This window comes from Cynocephalus volans, chromosome 11 (genome assembly GCF_027409185.1).
Source record: "Cynocephalus volans isolate mCynVol1 chromosome 11, mCynVol1.pri, whole genome shotgun sequence".
Taxonomy (NCBI): Eukaryota; Metazoa; Chordata; class Mammalia; order Dermoptera; family Cynocephalidae; genus Cynocephalus; species Cynocephalus volans.
This window is the reverse complement of record NC_084470.1, coordinates 110,589,750-110,617,154: the sequence shown is the minus strand read 5'-3', so window position 1 is coordinate 110,617,154 and position 27,405 is coordinate 110,589,750. Positions and strand designations below refer to the sequence as shown.

At 37.6% G+C, this 27,405-nt stretch overlaps 1 protein-coding gene across 1 annotated transcript in view; it reads right to left on the bottom strand.

Annotated features, from left to right (window-relative positions):
• USH2A (usherin) overlaps window positions 1-27,405 on the bottom strand; it is a 763,885-nt gene that overhangs the window by 111,300 nt on the left and 625,180 nt on the right. The window contains exons 55-57 of the mRNA XM_063114845.1: window positions 16,304-16,411; window positions 9,654-9,837; window positions 8,579-8,736 (exon numbers count right to left, since the gene is read on the bottom strand). Of these exons, the coding sequence (XP_062970915.1) occupies window positions 8,579-8,736; window positions 9,654-9,837; window positions 16,304-16,411 (450 nt within the window). The remainder of the gene's footprint in view (window positions 1-8,578; window positions 8,737-9,653; window positions 9,838-16,303; window positions 16,412-27,405) is intronic.

Here is a 27,405-nt window from a genome sequence, read left to right as displayed (position 1 = left end):
TCTTTTATTTTTTTTTTTTAGGAGCTGAAGCAGGAACAATTCTAAGAGGAAAAACTATTAATTCAGCCTGATAGCCGCATTTGCTTCAAAACACTGGTTGCACTTAACAGAGTGCTTTTAAAAAACCAGCCTAAATTCTCCTTTGTTTAGGTAGGTGATGCCCTTTTTGGGGTGTGGAAGTGAAACAGGACTCTCTTGTTTAATTGTTGAACATTTGACCCAGGTTGTATAATAGTTATTATTTTATGCCTTTTAAAAAAATTTTATGAATTGAAACATAATTGATTATACATATTCATGAAGTACAGAGTCAACTATCAGTATTTGTGTACAGTGTGTGGTGATCTTTTCTACCTTACTAATTATCAGAGGGACAATGTCTCATTCCTCTTTGTAACTCCAAGGGTGTCCAGCATCATGCCTTGCTCCTGTGTGGGGCTCAGTAAACATTTTCATTTTAGTTAAATGAATAGAGGAATAAATCTACCCAAAGACAAATTAATTATATCCTGTGAAGTTCTGAGCTACAAATAAGATGACCCTCCTGGGTTACTGGATGGACTTCCCTTGACTGTCCTCATTCATTTTTCTTGTATCTACAGGAAAATTACTTTTAGCTATTGAACTAGATCATAGTAGAACTCATCAAAATCGTTTGCTTTCTGTACTGTTTACATAGAAAAATAGTGAGAAAATATAGCACAGTGGTTTTGACCATAGAATTTGGAGTCAGACCCACATGGGTTGGCTCTGACACCTACTTATGGAGTTTGTATGTGTTGTCCCTTACAAAGCTCATGTGGAAATGTGATCCCCAATGTGGCAGTGTTGGAAACTGATTGAGTCATGGGGGCAGATCCCTCATGAATGGATTAATACTCTCCCTGGCAAAGGGGAGGATTAATGAGTGAATTCTCTCTCTATTAGTTCCTGTGAGAGCTGGTTGTTTAAAAGACCCTGACACCTCCTCTTGCTCTCTCTTGCTTCCTCTCGCCATGTGCTCTTCTTGTACCTATTGGCTGCCTGCCACTTTCCACCATGAGTAGAAGCAGCCTGAGGCCCATGCTAGAGGCAGCTGTCCCAGAAGCATAAGTCAAATAAACCTCTGTTCTTTATAAATTAACCAGTCTCAGGTATTTCTGTTATAGCAACACAAAATGGACTAATACACCTACTTAATGAACAATCTACAGAAAACAGCTTAGAATGTCTAAATTGATTTTTTTCATTAGTAAAATGAGGAAAACAATAGAACATACTACATTAATTTCTCATGAACATTAAATGAGATGTGTTAATCTCTTAGCAAAATGCCTAGCATATATTAACTCAATAATGTAAGATATGTTTATTCATATACAAAATAAAACACAAATCATTGAAGTAAGTTTTACATTTTCTTCTGAAACTCACCACTCCTTCTCATGTGGTTATTGCACTTATAAGTCAAAAAACCAAAACAATTAGTCAATGTTGAATCATTCCTAATAACACAGCATGGATTCCTTAGAAAGCGTAATGCAGAATTTGACACGAAATGGACAGTATGTGATCCAATACACTGCAGCTGATGAACTAAATGAAAGCCAAGTGTATAATGTCTATAGATAGGCCACATTGTGGCTAGCTAACCTTTAACCAAAGCTTGATTAATAAAAAACATTTATATTCCTAAGCCATATTAATTAAAATGATTTCTCAGTAGAAGAATGGTTACCAATTCTCTTTAACAGACTGAGAGATAAATGTGAAAGGAAAAGCACTGGTATTTCGGTCTTATGCATTAAACATAAATAACTCACCATGCTTAGTGAGAAAAAGTATGTGTTGAATGCAACAACACTGTTAATTAGAACATGATTAAGGACTAGGATAGTTCAAAATATAGTCATCATCTTGATAAATTAGAAAGCCTCCTTATTATCTTCAGAGTTTAAATAATTTTGGATGTTTGGATTCTTAAACAGCAGGGAAATCTATCTCCATTCTTATTCTGAGTAAATATCCCATGAAGTATTTGCTTCTTAATTTTGTCTATATATTTTTTACCCATTAAGGTAACACATAACCTTTGCTCTCTTTAATATGAATGTGTAAGTCCTGAGCTGGTAAAAGGTGAGAAGGAATGTTTAAGACTAAATTAACCTGGTCACGTTTGTACAATAAAGGCCAGCATTTATTCAGTGTTTGCTAAATGTTTTACCACGCCATCTCACTTACGTCATATAACAACAACACAAGGTAGGCATTTAATATTTCCTTTTACAGATGAGAAACCTGAATTTTAGAGACATTGTGCCGCTTTCCCCAGGGTATGGGACAACTAAGTAATGGGACCCGTTACCCATAGAAACCAATACAGTTTCTGGAAGGTGAAAAAAATCATGCATCCATAAGACAACATATAGTCTTAGGAAAATATATATATGTGTCCTGTTTATCTTTAAAGAAGGAGTGTGTGTGTGTGTGTGTGCGTGTGTGTATAGGGTTGAGCTAATGTGCAGGTTGGTGGGCTTTAATAAGAAATCAAGTGTTTGAATAATTTTAAATAGCATATCCAAAATTTATTTATATTTGTATGCATGATAAATTGTGGAAAGCTTCCTCACCATTCTGTCCTTCTATTAATTCAGCAAGCATTATATAAGAATATGTTGTTTGTACATCACTTGATTTGAACGTATAAATGATACACAAAAAAGTAGACTTTGATATTTTAGCATTTGGAGTGTTCTGATAATATTACTACTGATATTTATCAAGTTATAATGAGGTAAAGTGAACCAACGATTTACCTGAAAGGTATTAGAATAATTATCAAGGCTTTAAAAATGTCTTTGAATAATGTCTTTATAGAAATTTGAGACTAGGCCAGGCAGGAGGAATCAAGATGGCAGAATAGATGGTCCCTGGCGACTCTGTCTCCCACAGTTGACCAATTTACAATTATTCAAAAGCAACAACAATTATAAAAAGCAACTGCCAATCTGGGGCCACTAGAGCTCAGGGGAAGAGGAGGAGAGACTTACGGAGTACATGAAGGCAGGAGAAGCCAAAATGAGAGAAAAAAAGAACTGCTCCGACTGTTTTGAATCCTGGTCATTTCCAGGCAAGAGCTGCTGAGCGCACAGAGCAGGAACTGGCAAAAGCCACAGCTGTGCCCTTCGGATGAAGTTGCTTAGAGGTGGCAGGGGAGAAAAGGGCCTTGGTGGCCCCCAGGCCAGTAAGACCACTAACAGAGTTCGGTGGACCCACATAGGAGAGAGGAGACACAGACAACTGAAAAAAGGAGCCACTCAGAGGCCATTGAGTCATCACAAGGGGACCGAAGCACAACCTAACCCATCAGAAATGTTTGGGGCATGGGTGGTGGGGGAGATAGGTCCACTGGGTGAAATACTGGGGCACAGCAAGGACAGCTGATCTGCCCCCAATCTGCACAGGACCACTCAATGGAGACTGGTCAGGAATGCAGAACTGCTGGGGGTGCAGTTTGCTGAAAAGACTCAGGCCCAGACCAGAGTTTCCACACAGCCCAGGTGCATCAGATCTCATGAGACTGGGAAGTACCTATGAAGTCAACCATTAAAACCTGAGCTGCACAAAAAGCCTTCCCCAGGGAATCAGTAGCAAAGCAGCAATTTACCTCAACCACAGAGCTCAAGTGCTGGTCCCCATAGGAAGTTCCCCCATTTTAGAAGTGACCAAGGGAAAACAATTTAGTTCCAGTGCAGAGTTTAAGCGGTGGGAACAGCAAATAATACAACACAGAACTGAAAGAAAACACAAAAAACCCACAGATCAGAGACAAAGTTCTGATATTAACCAGTAAAGGTCTCATTTCACCAAAGAACACCTATAACACCTAAAGTAGCTGTAAGCCCCCTGCGGTCCCCAGCCAGGGTGCGGGACCTTAGCCCCCACCCCCCCAATGTCCATATCCAGCCCAGGGAAAACCAAGCTGCTGCCAGAAGCCCCTGGGCTCCCGAACCAGGGGTGCCGTGTACAAGGGCCTCAGCCACACCCCTCTGACATCCATGTCCAGCCCAGTGACAAGCACACCATCGCAGAAGCCCCTCAGGCACTCGAGCCAGGGTAGGGGTGTTACTGGACCACAGGCTGACAGGCTGCCGAGAAACCAAGCGTCACTCCGAGGGTTGGAGAACTCAAAAGTTTTATTACGCCGGCGGGCCCAGAGGAGTTCACACTGCAAAGTCCGAGCCCCGAATCAGGTTTTACAGGAGCTTATATAGACCCACTGTTCTGGGGTTTTTAGGTTTCGTTTTCTCAGAAACCCCGCAGCAGGGGCTAGGCTGATGCAAGAAGCCAGCGGTGTTGCAGAAGCAGAACAAAGAGTGGATGTGCACGCTTGGGTTCCAGCTTTTCTGGGCTGTCCGTTTCAGGGGGGGCCGAGGGCCTGCAAAGGAGCCATCCGTGGGCCGGCCCAGCCCCCCCAGCTCCACCGCCGTCCCCCTCCCGACCTCCCCCCAACTGCTCTGCTCTGCAACATCTTTGAATGTAAAAAAAAAAAAAAAAATTAATTTAAAAAATAAGAATTTTAGAAATGACTCTCTCCCCTCTTCCACCTAACTAAGATCTTCTTGCATATGGAATCTGGTTTTGCTAAGTCATGTCTATTCCTTCTGGATTTTTGGATGAGTAGGTACAGCTTTCTCGTTACTAGTTCCTTCGTGCTATAGGAGATAATTGTTGTCGGGTGGATATTTTCCCTTCAGGGGCTTGCCATTTTCCACAATTAATTCTTCTAGTCTTGACATGCCCAGCAAAACCTTATTTTCCCAGAATCATTTGAATCACCAACACCTAGCTCTGTTTTTTGACCCTCTGGGCTACTACCGTATTTCAAAAAGCATAGTTGATCCACCGTAAATCTGAGAGACCTTGGGAAATAAATGAAAAGTTTGATTTGGGTTTAGAAGTTAAGCCAAAGACAGGAAGGATTGCTCTTAAAAGGCAGTAGTAGTGAGCAGACCTGGATTTGAATCCCGGCTCTGCTCTGTGACCCTAAGTATATTATGTTATTTCTTTGAGATTTAAAATTTCTCACCTTAATATGGGGATAATGATATCACCTGTTGTCTATGGTTTGCATAAGAACTAACTGAAGTAAGGCATAGAAAGTGCTTATCAAAGTGTTTGGCACATAGCAGGAATCTAGCAAATGGCAAATATAACAAGTAATACAAATGTATGTGTAAGAGAATGCTATCTCAGTATCACATTTATTTTTCACCTGAATATTCTCACATATTCCCTAGACCTCATCTTTTTTACTAGTAGGATGTATAAACATGTACTAAGACTTAGTTTATTGATAGCATCGGAACAATGATTTGAAAACTGAAAATCCAATTAATCGCCTAGGTAATTTTTCTGTTGCCAAGCAACTACATAGGATTTTTTTCTATCAGCAACTTACCTGTCTAAGGTTACTCTATTTATATTGATCACAAAATAAAATGCATGTGAAAAAATGCATGTTAATTTAACCACTATTTTAGCTTTGGATATTAACGAAAAACTTGTTTGATTCATGTTTTCAGAGAATTACTGTAATTGAGCACTTTTGCTTGGAATGTGTGATGCGTGGTTACTAAACTTGGTAGCACATGAAAGTCATCTGGAGAGTTTTTAAGAAGATCTAGATTTTTTGACTCCCTGCCAGGAGATTGTTAATCAGCAAACTTGGGGTTGACAATCTGTCTTTGCACAAGCTTTCTAGGTGATTCTAATGTTCATTCAGGTTTGGAAACTAAAGATATGGACAGTTTTGCCCATTATTCAGCTCTGCCTATGATGTAATCATTTTGTAATAGCAGGGAGCATAATGAATATCTGGAAAACTCTTGATTGAGAGCAAACGAACAACCTCCACTATAACAAGTTTGTTTTCTTTGAGTTTAAAATATATATTTCTGACTATTCAGGAACAGAAAAATGTTTTTATTATCCAAATCAAAACACAGCATGAGGTTCTTTCCAATAAAATCAACAGTAGATTATACACAAGTCAAAATCATCTGCCTGTTTACTGAGTTCAAAATCCTTCTAGGCACCAGGACAAAGTTTAATTTAAGATTTTAATCTTCCATATATTACAGGGTTTCTGTAATGGATTTTGTGCGTCTGAAACTAAAAGATTGACAGGTCCGGATATTATAGATTTATTAACCATTGGTTAAATGGTCAGAGCTAGTGTGTAAAGCATTTCCACAATATCCCCTAGGCTAGATTAGAATGAACAATTTCTATAAGGCTTGAGGTAGGCAAGAGTTAAGGTTATAGTAAACAAGCAAAAGTTGTGTTTTATTTTATAATGATACTTCTCTAAATGGAAACATTATACATTAAACGTAAAAATGTGATGTTGAATTCAAAGAAAAAAAATCACATAATTCTGGGAAATTTGCAAGAAGTCTTTAAAAAGTACTAACCCAATCCTGAAGTAGGCAGTTTTATCACTTTGAAAATGAGGGCCTTGGAACCCAGCAAATACTGGCGTAAATACACCTTAAAAATGAGTAATTAAAGGCCAAAATTAATTCTTCAAAAAACGATCATTGCTATCTATAGAATATTGTACAGAACCAGATAATGTAGCCCCTTATGTACATTACTTCATTTAATCTTTATAACACCCTACATGTAGGCACTACCATTATCTCCATTTTACAGATGGATAAAACTGAGGCCTGGAGAGATAAACTGACTGAGGTTAGCTAATAGATGGCCCTCCTGGAACATAAATATTGACTTTCTCATTTGTCTTACTTTGGTTCTCTTCAAAGAAATATATTTTCAAATCTGCATTGGGTGTGGAGTATTCAGGTTAGCAAAGTCAATTTATATGTGTAATAACATTAAAATATAGATAATACGATAAAGGGAGGAACTTCCTGGTCTCATGGCTAAGAAACGTCAACTTTACTTATCATCCCGGACTTTCCCTGATTGTTCTTTGAGAATTTGGATTCTAGAAGACCCTCGCTTGAATCTGAGAAATATCTGGTCAATAGGCTGGATCTGGTCTAAGATGAACTCAATCCAGCCTCCTTTTACTCTGTGGTACAAAAACACTACAACACTATAAAAATGCTAAGGAGAACTATGCTAAAAGATAGCAAGATAGCAATGCTGTTCCATGTAAGTAGAAGTCAATGTCATAACCGGGGTTGTAAGTTTGTATGTTTCCCATGGAAGAAGATTTGTCTCTACCTCCACCAAAGTTAAGAACAGAGTTCAGGAAAATGCTCCTAAAACTTAAACAAGGATTGCAGCATTTTATGATATATGCTGCTACTATCAATTATTCCTTTATGTTTTGTTTAATTTAAAATGTATATTTATTTTATAACAAAGATGGATGTAATTATTTACATTTTTATCTTAGTGCAACTCAAATTTTTCTGTGCTTGTAAAGCTCTTGGTAAATTTTCTCCTGTGAATTTGAGCAAAAAAGACCCTTTTCTCTTTGATCTTACAGTATGACATCAGAAGGATGTTGGTTTATAAGAACTTAAGTTTTATATATTAGTCCTTTATATTATCTTTATGACTATATTACCTGTTTTGACTGAGATAACTGTTGAATTCAATGAAAAATACTTTGCTGCTAATTATTTTATAGAATGGATCTGCTGTGGACAAAATGCCTATTAAATTATTTTTAGTGCCATGATAAACAGTGGCTAAACTTATTCTGATTGAGACAACAGAGGGTTGTTTCAATTTCTTTTTTTTTTTTTTTTTTTTCGAGGAAAACTGGTACAGGAATCCAAACCCTTGTTTCAATTTCATCTTAAGACTAGATATTAAAAATAAAATCATATATTTTTGAAGTGCATTTACCATCTTAGTCAGTTTTAAATTTTATTTTGGGGGAAAAAAAAAAAAGCCCTGTATATGTCCTTTATGTAAAAAGATAGAGAAAGCAGATTTCATTCTAATCTTCACTCCACAGTGTTAATGCAATCGTGCTTTTTACCTGATGATGATGCTTACATCAAAATATAATAATGCACTCAATCTCAAAAGCAACTCAATATGACTAAATGGCTCAGTGGAGTCTACACAGCTTAGAGAGGCAAAATTCAGCACCCACACCAGTCGCAACTCAGGGTACATGGGCAAAGGGAGCTATTGTCTTTCCACATTCCCCATTCAGTGATGGGGAACAGGGAACAATACAACACCAACGATCCAATCTAAGGGATCCTGCAGAAGTTAATGTTCAAAGTAATTCCGACCTATATGACTTGTCTTGGATATATTTGGGTAAGAAGACAGATTTTTAGGCTCTGGTACTTGAAAGAAAGTATTGTTTTGATAGAAAGGAATATATATCTATACCTATATTGTTCTATATCTATGTACATGTATATATATCTACACACATTCATGCACTTATATACTCAAGAGTGGTCTGGATAATTCTTTTCATATCTACCCAGGAGATAGACTATGTCCTTCTGGTTTACTAACTTCACACTTCTTTCCTTCTTTCCAATGAATTGTCTTTAAAATGTTTTACACGCACACACACGTTTTATTTCTTTACCTGGTGGTGTCCAAGCTACAAATATGGAATAAGGCCCAATTACTGTGATATTATATGGAGGATGGATTTCTTCAGGTGTGGATATTGGTGTTTGGATGATGTATTCGTCACTAGCAGTGCTGCCTCCTCCGGTTTTGGCTTCTAACTTGTAAACATATCTATATTTAAAAAGAAAGAAGAATTGTGATAGGGGGATGCACGAGACACTCGAACAGTGAATGCTGGCTTTCTTGTCCATTGCTTAGTCCTAAATATGTGACAAAGTGCAAATTCGTTGCTCCCTTTCCAGAAACCTTACCATAGATTTGGTAGTTTTTCTAGCACAGGCAGGATTCTCTCCAGATCATCACTATTTCTGCCTCTCCTAACTTTATTTTTAACCTTCTAGTAATTTTCATGGCTTTTCTTGAAGATTTCAGGAAAGTCTTGAAGTGTGCTAGTGGATTGAGGAGGATTCAAATTAATCCTTCCTATTTTTAAATGGGTTGGAGTTCAGGGAAATATGTTTAGAGGAAGATGTTTTTAAATTGATCTGCTATTCTCTACAATAAAACTAAATTGATCTCTACTTTCTACAATAAAACATCTGTTGATGTAAGATATATTTTGTCTCTGCTGAGAAATAAATGGGAATGAATTGCAAATATGTGGAACTTTCCCCCCAAACTACTTGTGTCTATATATAGTATAGCAAGTAGAGAAAACATATACAAGAAAAGGCAGTTGAAGTAAAACAAAACTCTTTAAATCTCTTTTATTGCTAGTTTAGGAATGCATGTTTTTGAAGATAATTTGGTAATTTTTAAAGTCTAATACTTTGCATATTTTGTATATTTGAATTTTCATGATTTCCTGTCAAATAGAAGACTATATTTTTAAGGAATTTCATGTAATCTGAAGACCAACTTAATGATTTAGCACTTTCATCAGTTAAGAAATGTCAAAAAAAATGAGGGGATTGACATAAAATTTTAATAACAATTTGGAGAGATATGTATTCTTTTTCAACTCTGAAAAATCTAAAAATCTTACCATCTGACTGGTAAAACTTTTTTTTTCTTCTTTTTTAGTTTACCTGCTGTTGGGCTCCAGATTTCTATCAGTGAAATTCCGCTCTTCACTGCCACCCAGGAAAAGCAACGTTCCATTACGACGCAATTGATATTGAGAAATGAGGCCATTGGGCTTTTCTGGCGGACTCCAATATAATTCCACTGTTGTAGAATTGATGATAACATGTCGAGGTGTCACCCAAACTCCTGGCAAAAATAACACAGTGAGGCTTTATTGTTAGGATAAAATAAACACCTTCTCGAAAGTCACACCATCACCCAACAGACTATGATATTTTTATCTGTTGACAAAAAAAAAAAAAACACCTCAATGTGAGCAACAAAACTACACTGTATTACTTTGAAGAGGAAATATATAAGTGGGTGTCAATTTGTTTTTATAGCTTCGATTATTTTATTTTTGAATTCCCTTTAGAAAGTGCATGGGAAATTCCTCCATCTCTGTGGTCACTCTGGGTGTAATTTAAATCAAAGCCTGAGAGACTATGCAGGGATTTTGAACTTTGATAGCCCTTTACCTGGAATGCTTGGAAGCAAGTGCAATCTAGTGTGTACCGAATTTATACACCGCAGCAAAGGAGCATACCCTCCCACTCCCTCTCCCACCACGTGCTAGCCTAGTTTTCCTGCTTTCTCTCTGGCTGCACCTTGCAGCCTCATTGACTGGCTTCTCTTCCCTTCCTGGACCTAAAAATAACAATCACATAGTGCCTCAGAGATCCAGGCTCTCTCCTCTCTTCTCCCAACACGCACTTCCTAGGTGGCCTCCGTTCAGTCTGTCTTTTGATACCATCTACATGCATATCTCTAGACTAATGATTTCTGCTGAACATCAGACTCATCCATCTATTTACTTGACATCTCCATTTGGATGACTAACTACATCAAAATTTAAAATATCCAAAACAGAACTCTCGGTTTTCCTGTCTACAATCTATGCGTCTCTTAATCTGGTTCCATATATCCATTTTCTTGAGCAAAACACACACACAAAAGTTATCCTTGAGGCTTTCACTTTTAATACCCCAAATGTAATCTATCATCAAGTCCTGCAGATTCTACATCTCTATAATTTACTCCCTCCTCTCCTGGTCCAAGCCACATTTCTCTCTCTCATGGACTCTTGTCATAGCCTTTAAATTGGTCTCCATGTTGCAAACCTTGGCCTTCCCTAGTTCTTTGTAATCTTTATATAGCACATGTGTAAGTCAGTGTAATCTTCATGAAATATATACCCTTTTGAATTTATTTATATAATAGAAGCCCAATTCCTATGATGATCTGTATGGTCTCACATTTTTTACTCTGGCCTACCTGGCACTATTCGCAACACCGGACTTGTTTTATCCCCAGAATGCTTCAAGTTCTTTCCTGCCTCTGGGCTTTTGCACTTCTATTCCTTCTGCCTGGAACACTTTTGCCCCTGACACCATGACACTTTTGTGTTTTATTCTCATAGCTCAACTACCTGTGTAGATATCACCTTAGCAGTAAGGCCTTATTTGACCGTCCTTCCCTCTAACACTGAAGTGGCTGTGATCTATTTCCTCTCTACCACATTCTCCCTTCTGAGTCCTTCATAACACTTAGAACATCATAATCATGTTCCTTCCTGGACATATTATTTTTATGTTGTTATGACTGTGTGGTCTGCTCCTTTCTCCTGCTTCGATGCAAAGTTTAGTTTCATGAGGGCAGGGATCTTCTCTGTTTTACTTGTCAATATATCTCTACGGAGAGCACAATGCCTAATAAATATTGAATTAATAAATTTATTGTAAGTATGTTTCTTGCAAAATACTATGTTAAGTGCTCTAGGCAGTTCTAGGAAATGCAAAGATGACTACAACGTGTTTCATTCTTTCAAAGAGTTTACCCTTCTGTATAAAAGATGTAATACACACACAAATAACTGTAATTCAAGGTCAGTTGAATTCAAGCACTCTTATAGATGCACAACTTATTGACAGGGAACCTAGCAATGGGAAGGATCAATCCTACCACTTTACACTGTCATCTAGTTATGCTCTGAATAGACACTGTAACTCTCTTCTGGAGCTTTAAAAAACTCATTTCAGTATTAGGTTCCCTGTGGTCAATAGCTTTCAGTTGATTGTATCTCCTGTGTAAGTTGCTCTTTGAAGGGTAAGATTTTGACACTTTCAGAAGAAAAACTTTTAGGACATTAAAATGTAATTTATTTAGCAGCATCCTAAAAGAATCAAGATAGATTTCAAAATGCCTTAAAGATACCAGCTTTCTAAGGAATGATATATTCCTGAGAAGAAAGTAGTTCATTTTGTTCTGAGAGCTTGCTCCATGCTAGATACTTGAAAAAATCCACAAATCACAGTATACATTTATTATGGCTTCTCTGCCATCAGCTGCTAGATGACTCAAGCAATCAACTAGAGTTTTGATTTAAACATGATATTAGTTTGTTGATTCAAGAGATAGAAACAGAAATTTGAGTTTGTTTCAAGTTTTAAATAAAACTCGATTTTCATATTTATGCCAGCTCTGTATCCTGTTTCCACTTGTTTGATTGATAAGACGAGATTCTAATGTGTCAATAACCAGTGAGTGCTACATTTTTACTTGCATAGTAAAGGGGAGAACTGTTGACTTAGCAGCTGCAAGAAATCTTTGCCAGTGTAAGACCCACCCTTGGTGAGATGTCTTAATGAGTCCTAGGTGGAGAATTTGCCCTTTTAACCCTGCATTCTCTGCTTGAGTCTCAGGTGGCACCAGAAAAACTGATTCTGTATAATGGAGAGGCAGAGTTGAGGCAATTCAAGGGAAGGAAAGAGATGTTGAGGTGGGACTAAGCTAGCCGAGAGGTATAAGGGGAAAGGTTAGAAGGTAAACCTTAGTAGGTCTCTTGACACAATGACTACCAGAAAAGGAACATGTCTACTGGGTTTATTTTAAATTTATCTTGAGTTCCTTGCAATATTATCCATTTTTTCCCATCCCCACAAATCTTCATTCCAATTCAAATGTCTAAACATTTATTGTGGATTGGTTTTTCTCTTGAAATCTGGTGATGGGAATCCACCTCGTATTAACTGATGTCACGTATGCATTGGCTTCCGGATTATTTACTATTTGTTTATTTTTGCATTCAACATTTGACCTGAATTTGTGTCATTTTCTGTGTTGGGCACTGTGGATGTGGGAATAAAGATAAATAAGATACATAATATCATAGTGAATGAAGAGGAGTAAATAAGGTTATGCACTAGTATGATTGATACTTTAAGAAGCATAGTGGCTATTAGAGCTCTTAGGGAGGGTGAGATGGGGATGGGTAGGAAGTAGGTGGTCATGGTGGGAGATTTCCAGAAGGGGAGACAGGTAAGCCAAGTTTTGAAAAAGTGGGAGGTAGCTGAATGAGGATGTAGAGAAAGGGTGTCCAGGCTGAGGAAACCCACACGAAGTCCTAGAGATGTAGGAGATCATTTTAGTACTGCAGGTACCTTGGCATGGCTGGTGGTACTGCATGGCATGAGGAGAAGACCGAAAGACTCGATCGATGTCAGAAGTTAAAGTTTGAGGGGTAAGAAGATACGGACTTATGTTTTCCTGGAATAAAATGGGATCTTATGGAGGTGACTAATATGAGATACACCTATTTTGGCAAAAGGGGTAAAAGAACTGGTATGGGGGACATGAGCAAGAGATAAATTGACTAGAGACAGGGAACCTAGTTAGGATATATGGACGTGTTAGGAATCTGATTAAGGCAGTGGCAGAAGGGATGGAAAAGAAGAGCCCATTTTAAAGAAACCTTTAAGATTTAAAATTAATAAGATTTTATGAAGAATGACATATTACAACCTAAAGAAAAGAGAAACATTAAGAATGTCAAGTTTTGAGAGAGGGAAACAGGAAGAAAAGCAAGTTGGAGAGAGGGTGGAGCGAAGGGATTGTCTCAGTGTTGAAACACTGATGATGAAATATTTGAAAAACACCCAAATATAAATGCCTAGTAGACCAGTGGATACACAGGCCTTATGCCCATGACGATAGCACTGGTGGAGCTTCAGTATCTGAAGCTCTCAGCCTTCATTGGGAGATAAAGCCAGCACTTGAGAATTCCAAAGGAGATGTGGCGTTATAAGTCAAGGAGGGGAGGAAGACTGCAAGACAGCATAAACTGCTAAAAGAGGGCAGCAGAAGAGGAGTCTGGAATGAAGCAGTTAAGACTGGTCTTCTTTCCCTTTCCCACATGCTAGAGGAAAGTATGCCTGCAATTTTGCATGATTTATTTTATAAATGAATTAGAGCTCGCTGGGATGGCAGTAATTCTAAAAACAGAGAGTAATAATCCAATTCAACTCTTCCCATTATTTGGCTAAAGGTATACAATTGTCTCTGAAGATATAATTCTAGAGAATTGTTTCCAACTTGTCAATGAGGTTGTAATGTGTGTTAATTTTTTTTTTTTTTTAGATTGAAAATGAGAGAGAAATGAGAAGAGCTAAGGGTGATAGTGAAAAATTCTTCCTTTAATTATATCCACATCCACTCAGGACAGTCAAATATTAGGTCTTCAAACTATGTTTGATTTACTTCAAAACTGGCATTTCATAATTAGTTTTATCTGGGTTAGTAATTTAAAATGATACAATGTGTTTGTTTCCACTTTACAGTAGAACAATAAAACTTAATGATACTGCCGATTTGTTTGCTTACACCTCCAAGTTAAGCATCCAACCTGCATTTACTTGACATCCAGGTTATACGCAGATGGCACTTACGCATCCAGAAAATGGATCTAAATTCCTGTTTCTTCTACAGAGGAACACCCATTCAGTGTATTATTTCTTTGCATAGTTATTTGTGTTAAAGTTAGAAATGCTTTTCTAAAGCATAAAGTTAGAAAACAAAGTCAAAAACAACATTCCTCATATTACATCACACTCCCCTGCACCGCTGAAAGCTATAATTTTTAAGCTGTAAAATCTGAGCCCTTTCAAGAAATTTTCTTGGGGAAAGTGGGAAAATAGATGCATATTGTCAAAGGATTTAAATACATGGATTTGGTGGAGTAAACTGGAACAAATGACCCTGTTATTTTATCAGGCTTGAGTTTCAGCCAAAACTGGTTGATAGATCCTTTAGAAATTATCCATTATCATCAAAGTATCCATTTGATAGTTTACCTTTCCAAAAAATCCACTGCTGGTTTCTTCCTTTCAAAGGAACACTAAGCTTTTTGACATGAAACATTCTTTATATAGAAAACATCATTAGTGAATTCCTGGTGAGGAGCCATATGCCCCATATGTGGAATTTTCCATTTTATTCCCCATTTACTGGTAGGAAGTTCAGGTCTAATATTCTGAGGTACAACAATCCCTTTCATTAGAAGAGTAATGGACAAGTAGTTCACAACTCTACTGTGGCAATTAACATTATATTTCTGTTAAAAACTTATTTGTACCTTGGTTTCCCCACATAAAAAACAGGCGGATAATAAAGAGTAACAAAATAATTAGTGGATCACTAGCACAAGCCACTGAGCATATTTTTCTCCTAAAAGTAAACGATACCACCCATCCCAGTTTCCAAGACACAGATAACCACTGTTATCAGTAAGATGTATATACTTTCAGAATTTTTTTCTATGCATTTATTTATTTACCAGTACAAATTAATCATTTTCCCTGTGTGTTTTTATACATAAAAATATTGATATTATACATAAAATACATAAAAACATTAACAGGTTTTTTTTTTTTTTTTATATGTATGGTTCATCTCATTTAAACTCATGCATGGAATTCCACAATGTGAGAATACTTGAATTTATTTAGCAATCCCCCTACTCATGGACATTTAGATTGCTCCCAACACTTCAACATTAAACAAACAAAAGAAAGTTTCAATAAGCACCCTGGTACATGCCTCCTTATGCAGTATGGCATAGTTTCTGGAACAGATAATGACAATAGAACTGCTGTGTCGTGGAGAGTTAGCAAATGTTTAATGGACATTGCCAATTTGCCTGCGAAGGTGACGGTCCCACTCATATCCTCTCCACTGTGTTTGATGGTACATCTCCTCCACAGTTCATTTGTCGAAATCCTTATTCCTCCTTGCACATCTCAGAAGTCATGTGCTCCAGGAAACCTTTCTTGAGGCCCATCCTGGGTTAGCGTTTCTCCTTCCTCAGACTAACTCAAGTGCTCTGCTCATGTGTTCTTTCTTAATACTGCCTTTCAGATTCCCTCTTTTCACCTGGGCCCAATTCTCCTATCACTTCTACTCAATTGTAAGTTCTTGAAGGCGGAGAATATTTTAGTCAACTTCAGCAGTGAGCACAGTATTTGTTATATATTAGGTGCTCTGGAAAGACTTGTCTAACTTTTGAGTTTTTGAGGAATTTCAGATCCAAGTATGCAATAATTCTTTCTTTTCCAAAGAGAAACAAATCTAAAAGAGTTAAAGAATTGGAGGCAAACTTACCTTGGGAGGCTACATACAGTTTCACCGGCCTGAAGAATGCTAACCTAGAAGACTATTTTATTTTGTACCTAACAACTTTATTCTTTCTTCCTTGTTTCTGATGAAAGAGTTTACAGAGTTCACTTCTAAATGCCATATAAAAACTTCTTCCCCCAAATCATGGATATTTTTTCATTACCTTGAGGGGCTGCCTGCAGGGTCTGACCTAGAAAAGGCTCACTCGAAGTGCATCCAGCAGATGTACAAGCCGTAAGTGTGAAGCTGTAGTTGGTGTATGGCTGGAGACCTAGAAAGAGCAAACAAGAAATAAATGCATTTGAGAGGATTATTTATTATCAATTAAGCACCAGAAGTAACATGCAGAGTTGTAGATAGGGTAGCCAAAAAATTTAGGAACACTCTAAAATGAAGGTATGGACTTCATAAGCAGTTAAGTATTGATAGAAATTTCATTTATTACTGATAAAGTAATAAATTCTCAGCCTTAGAAAATACCTTAATATTCATTGTAATACATCCATCCTTCTCCTGGTTTCCCTGTACAAGATGTCATTGAAGAGGCTGTCCTGCCTATGTGATCAGAGCATTCCATCTCCCAGAGCCCATTCCATCTTTAGAGAGCTCTGGAGTTCTCCTTATTTTGTTTGAAAGTCCTTCCTTACATTGTGGTGAAATCTTTCTACTGCTTCCACCTTTGGGGACATAGAGAACAAATCTAATTTCTTTTCCACATGACAGTTCTTCAAATATTTGTAGACAGTTATCAAATCCCCCGAGTCTTCTCTTCTCTAGGCTAACCATCCCAATTTCTGCAACTGCTTCTTTTATGAATAGCAGAAGAAAAAATAAAGAAGGTTAGACTCAACCTTTTCTAGCCCCAAGCCACATTCAGCTCATATTAATATCAACCAACCCTTTAAAAAAAAAAAAAAAAAACCTTTGTACTTCATCATATGTGCCCATAGTGTACCATCTCACACTTTCTTTGGGTATGTTGGTTTTGTCTTTACACAGAGATTAAGAATAATTTGATGAGTGGATAGTGCTTATTACTTCCTTTGTATTTGGAATATGATGTAGCACGGTAACTGCTCAATAAGTTCTCAGGGAAAAAAGAATGACTTAATCCATTTACAAAAGAAGTTGTATATTGTTAGATTTCATCACTCCATGGCTAGTGACCTCTGACAAGTTACTTAGCTTCTCTCTGCCTTGGTCTACTGGTCTGTAAAATGGGGAATCATTATAGCAAATAGCTTATATGAGAAGATGAAATGGGATAACCAGAATAGTATTTTATTTTAGCAGAAGCAACTTTAAAACTCAGCAGCATTCAACGAGGAGTATGTCGAGGCGTATAAGACATCTCTTCCCTTGATTCTTGAAAAGTCCAAACAATGCCAAAGTTTTCTTTAAAAAATTGTTTTTAAAGAATAAAACTTAGCATGTATGTTAAATAATTGGGCTAAGTTATAGAATGGATCCAATGATTATTTACTTTATTTTCATGTCTTTTAAACTACATTTTCACACATTTTGTTTTTTTGTAGGGCTGACTCTTCCTCCAGGGATGTTTGCAAGTCACCCTGTCACTTTATGCAGATTTCTGCTCAAATGCTACATTTTAAAAATTTTGACCATTTTATCTAAGCCACATACCAACTACTTTTTATCTCTTCAGATTATTTTCTATTACATAGCTTTCAACATTTTCTGATGTTTTGTTTTTTCTCTTTATTTATTGTTCATCTCCCCTCCATGATATAAATGCCGAAAGAGCAAGGACTTGGTTCTGCCTACCACTGTGTCCTTTGAATAGTGACAGGCACGAAGTAGGTGCTTGTTATCTGAATGAAAAAAGTAGTGATCTGATTCACTCAGAACTGGAGCAGGAGCCTGGGTTCTCCACTATAGCAATGATGTTCTGCAGCTGGAGCTGCTCCAGGATTCAGCTTCAGAGCCTTTGTGTTTCCTTATCAATTTAGAGATGAGATGCAGGTACTTATTTGATTATAATCTTCCATTTGATTGCTATGGAGGATTTACATAATTTTGATATTTATCTGATTTACACATCAGAAATATGACAAAAGATCTAAGCCATACCCAAGCCACATGTATTTGATAAAAGCTTATGGGGAAATGCTAAGATTATAAAATGTAGAGCTCAGAGAAAAATGGAAGGGAATATCCAAGGATGAAAGTCAGAGGCTGCCGTGGCAAAGTGGGTTAGCCTGATAACGTAACTCCCCTACTGAAAAAAGGCATCTCAACCATAAATGAACAGTATTTCATCTGAATGTTTCACTTTCTCTGTTAGAATGTAAGCCCTCTGAGAGTAGGAATGGTATTTTTAAGTGTTTTTATTTTTTGGTCATTTTCCCCTTTAGTGTCTATTTTAGCTGTTCACTGCTTGTAAATATTGTCTAAAGAAAAGCAAGCCCACACAAGTGCCCCATAAGGATGGCAGGACTACGAGGCTATGACATTTGTCTCAGCATGACCTGACAAATGGGTCCTTTCTCATAATTCTGTATGTATCCCTGCCCACAGCATCTATTTCACTGAGCTGGAGATCCTTCTTTAGTTGCAGAATATTGATAAAATAATAACAAAAATTAATGTCATTTCTGAGCAATAAATATTTTCTAGATTTTTTTCTGAATGCCAGAGGTAAGTACGGTTAGTAAAAGTGAAGAGATATTTATTTTTTTTATGAAATATTCTGACAAAAAATGGCTTTAACTCTCTTCTTCATTTTGAGTTCTGGCTGGTCTGGTTTCAGACATGCAGTGACTGTTAAAGAAGATCTTAGGATGGGTATTAGCATGCCTAAATCTACACCTCATTTTTTACTTTCATGAGCTAATAAATGCCTGCTTGATAAGTATGTTGGTTTGTAAGATAAAGTGTTCTAAATGAAACTATTCTTAAAATTACAATTAATGTTGCATGCCTGCACATAAGTTCAGAATCTTGTATGTTACACATAAGGACCAGAAACTGCTGATAATACCTCATCCTAGAGGATGTGCCTTTATATAAGCTAGAGAGTTACAACATTACGAGAGAATTAGCATCATGAATAGTCTATTCTATATGTATGAAGAGGTCTCTCCTTGAATATTACCAGAACAAGAATTATTTCTGCTTCATAGGTAGGAAAGCTGAGGCTCCAATAACTAATATTCACACAGTGAATAAGTGATCAGTTTGGGGTAGGGACATACCCCTGACTTTAACACCAAGCTCTATGTTCTTACCATCAAAGAAGAACTACAGCTAAAGACATTGAAAGTACTCAATGACTGCCTTCCCTCTGAAGAGTAAACAGCATCTGAAAGATGTAAAAATGGTAGAAACCATTGCACCTGCTATTTTTTGAACATTATTTTTAATTGACAAATCATAGTTGTGTACATTGCAGCTGCTCTTAAACTGAAAGAAATGTGTTAAAAGTATTTAGATCAAACATCAAGTCAATACAAAAAGTATAATTTACAAGCTCAGGAACTAGGTTTTCTTGTTGTTCTATTTTTATGCTTCTTTTCATTGAACTATATATATTAACTAAATAGATTTTATGAGAATTTCAATTATTTTCAAGGATATTAGTTATAAGATTACAGAAATAGCATACCAGCTAAAGATTATTGAGCATTTACTACCAGCAGGCCCTCTTCTGTGCACTTCACAGGCATTAACATAATTGATGGCCACATGAACTCCGTAAGGTGCATGCTATTACAAATGCAGATAGATCTTATTTTACAGATAAGGAAGCTAAGGCACATAGGATTGGAGGAACTTGCCTATAATCACAGAGATAAGAAGGAGAGAGGCCAGGATTAAAACTTGTGCAGCTGGACTGAGAAATGTGGCCCAGAGCAATTGGGTCAGGTTTCCTAGCCTTATAACAAATAGGTAGCTCAAAGCCCAGTGAAATTTCCAGTAATATAAAAAAACCAACTGGGAATATATATTTAAATATTTTCATTTTGAATATTATCATGAGTCATGTACTGAGGCAGTACAGCATAGCTGTTAAGAGAGCAGAGTCTGATGTTAGACTATTTGGGTTCTAATACTTACCTACTTACTAACCAGGCAAGTTTAGGTGCCTCGGTTTCCATATCTGTTTCTGTATCTGTCAACTGTGGGCATGATAGTGTAGACTACTTAACTGAGCTACAGATTAACTTAAGGGAAGTCAATATTTGAATCCATAATTTTCTATATTCTATTTTTTAGGTCTTGCATTTTTTATACTGTTAGAGAATTGGATTACTAATAGGCTTGGTTCAACTAATTTGTAAGGAAAGCATCAACTACTGTCAGGCAAGGATGATTTACATGATCTGGATGACCTTTCATATACATATATATATTTATCACTCTGTAAAACTCAATAAAATCAACACATTTCAACTGGAATTTGCTGTCATTTTAAGTAAGCCCCCATTGGTAGTCCTTAAAATGAGATATATATGAAGTACTAGCAACAGGCAATGAAAAGGGCACACCAATTGAAAACTACTCATGAATTGATCAGGATGAGAAGAGAGAAACAACAAGATGTCTCAAAGGAACCGTTTTGACTGTAACTTAATCCTGAAGTCGAAGAGTAGAAGGAGAAAAGGAAACATCATTCAAGTGCTCAGCATTGAATTAAAAGAGTAGGAAATAGCAGTTGTAGAGAAGAGAAAGGCAAATGCATGGAGAAAAGCCAAGTATTTAACATTTCAGGATAGAGAAGATTTTACTGTGGCTGCAAATTACCTGAATTTCCCTACAGGGAATTGTGTTCTCTTTTAAAGAAAAGAGGCATAATGTAACCAAACTCATTACAATTACACTTCCAAGTAACATTACTTTCAAGAGTAAATGTGTGTTAAAAAGGGACAGCAGAATGTCTGCCTATGGCTCATAAAAATATGATTTGAAAACAAAACCCATGTCTATGTAAGTTATATTGGATGCACTCTTTAAAGAACAGTTTGCTTCTAATTTTTAATCTCTAGATAAATAGTCAGGAAAAGGCACTTTGTCCATTAAAGTTTCAGATAGCAAGTGCTACTTCAGAGCGTTCAGCCAATTATTCTGCAGTGTCATGTGTTGTTTTCTAAAGAATTACCAAATAGCCCTAAAGAAAATTTAATTCCCCAAGTTCTTCGATCCGCATGTTTAGTGATTAGTTCAAGTGCTGAGAAGGTTGGGTTACTTTAAATAGTTTTTGTTAGGAGGTTATAAAGCATTATGAATAACCATCTGTCTAGCTCTTAATCCTGTTCATGACGCCAATAGTAAAGCTAGGCGACCACACTAGTTGTCAGGCTCTTTTACCTGCTGGTAATCCTGCACCAACTGGGCTGATTGTTGCACTAGGTCTGGGTCTGGACCCCTCAAGCCCATTCACAGACTGGGTCACAAAACCCTTCACATACCAGGCTGGGTCACCAGACCCCTTCACGCAGGTCTATGAGCTAGGTAACTGGCCAAAAGGTCCCTGGAAGCCATAGGTTGGAAAGCATGGCTGCACTGGGTGGATGCCCGAGGCCAATGCCCACCTGCCTGCTTCACCAAACTCCTCTCTCTCCCTCTTTCTCCCTCTCCCTCTCTCAAGAACCCAAGAATAGCAACAAAACTAAAAAGACACATTAGCGCGCATGTGCACTAACTCCACACACACACACACACACACACACACACACACACACACACACACACACACACACACACACACATTTGCTTATAAAGGATGCTGAACCACATGCAACTGGACCTAATGCGAGGGCCCTGACCAAACTATTCCATTTTCCCAACAACATCCCACAGGCAAGTAACCCATCCTTGCACCAGTTCACCCAAATTGGATGTTTGGCTTGATCCACCTGACTCATTAATCCAGTTCCTGCTGCTGTAATAATTGTGCTTCCCTTTGCCATCACTTGCCGGGATCTCACTAAGCAATCCCCTGCAGAGCACCTCTGCTCATGGAGATTCCCCAAAACTTCCAGCATCTGCTGGCAACCTTCACTGTTGAAGGTTGTAGAACTACATCAGGGTTCTACCTGAGACTAATCTGATTATCTGTGAAGATCTAAATGTTCGAAACAGATACACCAACTCACCATAAATTTAATTTAGAGACATTTAAGGTGCATTTAAATTATTACTTGTTTTACAGAATTTGATTAAGAAATATTCCAGGAGCTCACATGCTGGAGCCCTCTCTTTTTGATGGCATCTTCCAACACAGTCTCAGCAGCTCCTCATGCCACTTAGCCAAGCCAATTTCTTGCCATCCATGAGCAGCCATTGGCACTGTCCATAACCTTTATTAATGCTTGATGAATTCAGTTGATACCTCATGTGAATTGGACATCAAAGCATCAAAACAAACTCTTGCATTGCAAATGCCAGTGAGATAACTTCGTGACTTTCTGTTCTGACTACGTCCTACAAGCTAATTTGCATTCTTAATTCTGTATTTTATGTGAAATTCTAGGCCATAGCTTAGGCCCCTCTTCCCAATATCTTTGTAATCAGATTCATCCCAAGAAGCACTTTTTTTTTTTTGCAGAAGTCTGAATTTTTTTTTTTTAATTTTATTTTGTCGATATACATTGTGGTTGATTATTGTTGCCCCTTACCAAAACCTCCCTCCTTCCTCCTCTCCTCCCTTCCCCCCAACAATGTCCTTTCTGTTTGCTTGTTGTATCAATTTCAAGTAATTGTAGTTGTTATATCTTGTCCTCCCCCCCCGGTTTTTTTTTGTGTGTGTGTGTGTGAATTTATATATTAATTTTTAGCTCCCACCAATAAGTGAGAACATGTGGTATTTCTCTTTCTGTGCCTGACTCGTTTCACTTAATATAATTCTCTCAAGGTCCATCCATGTTGTTGCAAATGGCAGTATTTCATTCATTTTTATAGCTGAGTAGTATTCCATTGTGTAGATGTACCACATTTTCCATATCCACTCATCCGATGATGGACATTTGGGCTGGTTCCAACTCTTGGCTATTGTAAAGAGTGCTGCAATGAACACTGGGGAACAGGTATACCTTCGACTTGATGATTTCCATTCCTCTGGGTATAATCCCAGCAGTGGGATAGCTGGGTCATATGGTAGATCTATCTGCAATTGTTTAAGGAACCTCCATACCATTTTCCATAGAGGCTGCACCATTTTGCAGTCCCACCATCAATGTATGAGAGTTCCTTTTTCTCCGCAACCTCGCCAGCATTTATCGCTCAGAGTCTTTTGGATTTTAGCCATCCTAACTGAGGTTAGATGGTACCAAGAAGCACTTTCTAAATGTGTTATTTGTTTGGCAGACTCTCTTTCCAAATCTAGATTACATTAAGACAATTATTAAGATAGTCGACAAGGAAAGCCCCTTGCTTTTGATTTTAGTAACGATATTTTAGAGTTCAGTATTTTACTAGATTAAGGCATCTTGTCCAAATTTTGACGCAGGATTTTCTTCTCTAAAAACAAAATGTTGTATCAGGTAGCAGCAAAGTCTGATGCTGTCAAATGCATGACAACAAGGACATCCCAGAGAGAAGGGGTTGGTTAGAACTGTTGGGGCAAAACAGAATTAGTGATTGCCCAGGTAAAGTACCTTGGAATATCTGGGATTTCAGGAGAATTTGTTTTTTCTTTAAATACTAATATTTAGGCAGCTGTTAATTATAATTCCTTGGCTATAATATTGTGTTAACAAGCAGTTTTAAAGAGACAGAGAAATAGTGATTGATGCTATGCTATTTTTTTCTTTTTCCTTTTGGCAAGTAGTCAGGCATAAAGCTAGTTTTCCCCAGAGTTGGAAAAATGAAAACAAAATTACTAGTCATATCTGTTTTAACAGGTCTGATGCTTGGTGGTCAGTACTTAGGTAGTAGGTGTGGAACTTGCTGCCCAGAGCATTACACACAACTACAGAAGAAACTCCTGAAGCTGTTCAGAGGACATGATCACCATCCTAGTTTTCTTCCTAACTGTTTCACTTAAATTAATATACTGCCAATAAAATCAGATTGCCATAGATCAGGGCTGGCTTTGTGGGCTGCTGACCTATGAGGTCAAAGCCTGATGCTTAGAAGTGCCTGAGCTTAGTTCAATGTTCCTCTTTCCTCATCTTGAAATTCTTAATCATTTCTCAGCAACGGGCCCTGAATTTTCATTTTGCTCTGGGCCCTGCAAATTACGTAGCTGGTCCTACCTGAGATTTAGATGTGCTCTACTGTGGGATTTTTATCTCCAACCAAAACAGAATGTAGTCATTGAGATGCTAGTTTATTATTCAATAATTATTCTCTCAACAAGTATTTTTTGAATATGTTAAGTGCTGTTACATGTATCAGGGACACAGTGGTAAAGAGGAAGTTGTTGTCTCTGTCCATTAAAAAGCATTGCCTACTATTTGAGGAAAAGGGGCAAGAAAAAAGGATTTTACAATAAAATGTAATAAGTACCACGAGAGCACAGATACTCTGGGAGCATGTCGTAAAGTTATCTAAAGGTAAAATCCCCTTACAAAAATTTCCACATTTTGTTATACTGATGGTCAAACCAGGTCCTCTATTTTTCTAAAGTGATGTGTAACATATCTGTTTCAGTGTAACATTAGAATTACACTTTCTGCTATAACCAGCCTTGTTAGAGTTTCAATTCAGCACCCGAGGTTTTCATTAACTTCTAAGGGGATGAGAAAGGAAGACAAATCGCTCTATTCTTACTAATTCAATGCTGGTGAAACGCAGTGATGTGCAACTTTTAATTAATTATTTTGGAAACTGTTTCCCTGGAGTTAAGAGACACATAGGCTCTTAACCATATCTGCCGCTAAAGAGGACATGATTAATTCATTTTTTTCTTGGTGGTCCTAATTATTGAGTTAATCCTTTTCTCCTGTCCTCTACCCCTAAGCCCACATTAGGAGGCCCAGGTATAAAGGAGTGGTGACCCAGAGCGAAAGGAGGCCATAGCTGGCGTCCGAATTGTTCTGTACAGGATGAGGGATGCGTGTAGGAATAAGTGATGTGAAAAGGCCTTTTATTGACGAGCTGCCACGCACCGTCTGCATTAGTGAATCTGAGAAGGCCATGGCGGCTGCTGCTCGGTCCCCATGGTATGCAGCTCAGTGCCATGGCAGAAAACGCTTCAGTTTACTTAGAGCATTGATAACTCCTCTAAATAATTAACCGAGGACTTCCTGTCTTCAATTACTTCATGCTTTTTTTTAACATCTTGAGAGGATTATGAGCAATTTATGGATTTCACATGAGGAGTGCATTCGCCACTATTCCCACAAAGCATTTACGGGATCATGTTTCTAAAGCCTTGAGGTAATTAAAAATAAGCATGGAGACAATGGGGCTGAGCCAAGGTGCTCCCTTTCCCGTCTGTCATTTCCTAGGACCTAGATTTTCAGGCTCCAGGACGACTAGTGCTATAGCTTCATTGGTGCTCTGTTGCTTAGGGAATGCCAAGGTTTTGGAAATGATGAAAAAACCAAAACATTTACCCTAGGGGGGTCAGGCAGCTCTTCGATCAAACATCTGAGATGGAATGGGAAATAAATTTGATTATTTTAGTTCATTCCATGAACTCAATAGAACAGTCATTCACATCGTAAAATATACTGTATGTGATCAGTCAGCTAAACCCTGGAACTGAATTTTCCCTGACAGATAAAATGTGTGATATTATATAGGTTTCAGGTTTTAAATCATCTAATGCCTAGAACCATTCCTGTCCCATAGGAACTTCATACAGGAGACTCTGTACTTGGAAAGGTTTTGCTGAAAGAGGGTTTATTTCTTCATTCAACAAAGAAACCCCTCTTTAGGGCTGTATTACACAAGTGAAATACTCCCTAAATCTATTTAAAACAGAACAGAGGGATGAACCAAATGGCTGCTAGAGGCTTTTTCCCTTTTATGATTTTGTAAAAATTAAAATTATGGGGAAAACTTTAAAATATTTATTCTAATAAGAGGGGATTTCTGACACCACAGTGTGTGCATAAAATCCTCCCTGACATAAAAATATCTATTAAAAATGACAATGAGAGGATAAACTGGGAGAGCAAAGGTATTTAAAAAAAATCTTCACAATTATTTTATAATTAACGAGGTTATCAATCCTGTTGGTTTGAACATTGCAATTGAATTTGGTCTGCTGGCTTACAAATGCGGCTTCCAAACATCGCAAACTAATACAGCCGGCAATGATTCAAAGCCCGTGGTGGTTAGGAAGATAGATCCTATAAGAGGAAGAAATTTCTTTAGCTAACTCAATGTATTGTGAAACCTTTTCTGGTGCAGAGTCTTAATGTGCCTTCACTTGGCTTCCAAAACTCTGCAATTACATCCCATGTATACTCCAAGTCATTCTTTTGATTTCTGCCACTGCATCCTGTACTGAGTTCTGTGGTAGCACTAGCTAGCACTGTGTTTGTGGTTATTCCTTTATGTGCTGGTTTCCCTATTGCTGATAGCATCTTAAGAGCAGCAATCTTATTTTAGAGCACTACCTAGAACACAGCAAGTGAGCAAATCACTTTTTAGAATGAAATAGTATTCTGATTTCCTTAGAGATGGAGGTAGTGCCTTGGATACCCTGAGTAGGTCAGTTTTTTTCTTCATCTCTCAAATGTGGTTATTAAAAACACCCCTCACGTGTGATGAGAATCAACTAAGTCAGAATGCAAATGGTTCTTTAACATGATAAAGCTCCATATAATGGTAAGGTTTTACTGTGTAATGCAACATTATTTCAATCACTTGTAATGATTTTCACTTCAAGTGAAATAAGATAGAAGAGACAAATTTGATCATTTTAATGGATGAGGACTCTCCCCATACCCGTTATCATCGAGTCAGCCCAGGATCTCGAGTCAAGGATGACAAAGTGTTAGTTCGCAAATACTCGTGTGTGTTAAGCACCTTCTGCAGGCTTATGGCACTTCTGGAAAACCAGTGGAGATTCTGTCAATGAATGCTTGCTCGTGTGTCTGGGAGTTATGGAGTTTGAGAGCAAAATACAATGAATTTATTTTTCACTCAGGAGGTCCTAGAAGGAGGTGACTGACAATAGGGAAAAAGTGAAAGCTGGTGAAGTCTTGCCTGTGGTCTCTGAGTTTAAACTTACGCAACTGTTTGGTAGTTTGACCCAAATAATGGACTAAGTTGCTTAATTTTTCAGAGTTTTCTTTTCTGTAATATGGGAGTAATAATTCTCTCTACTCAACGGATTGTAAAGAGAAT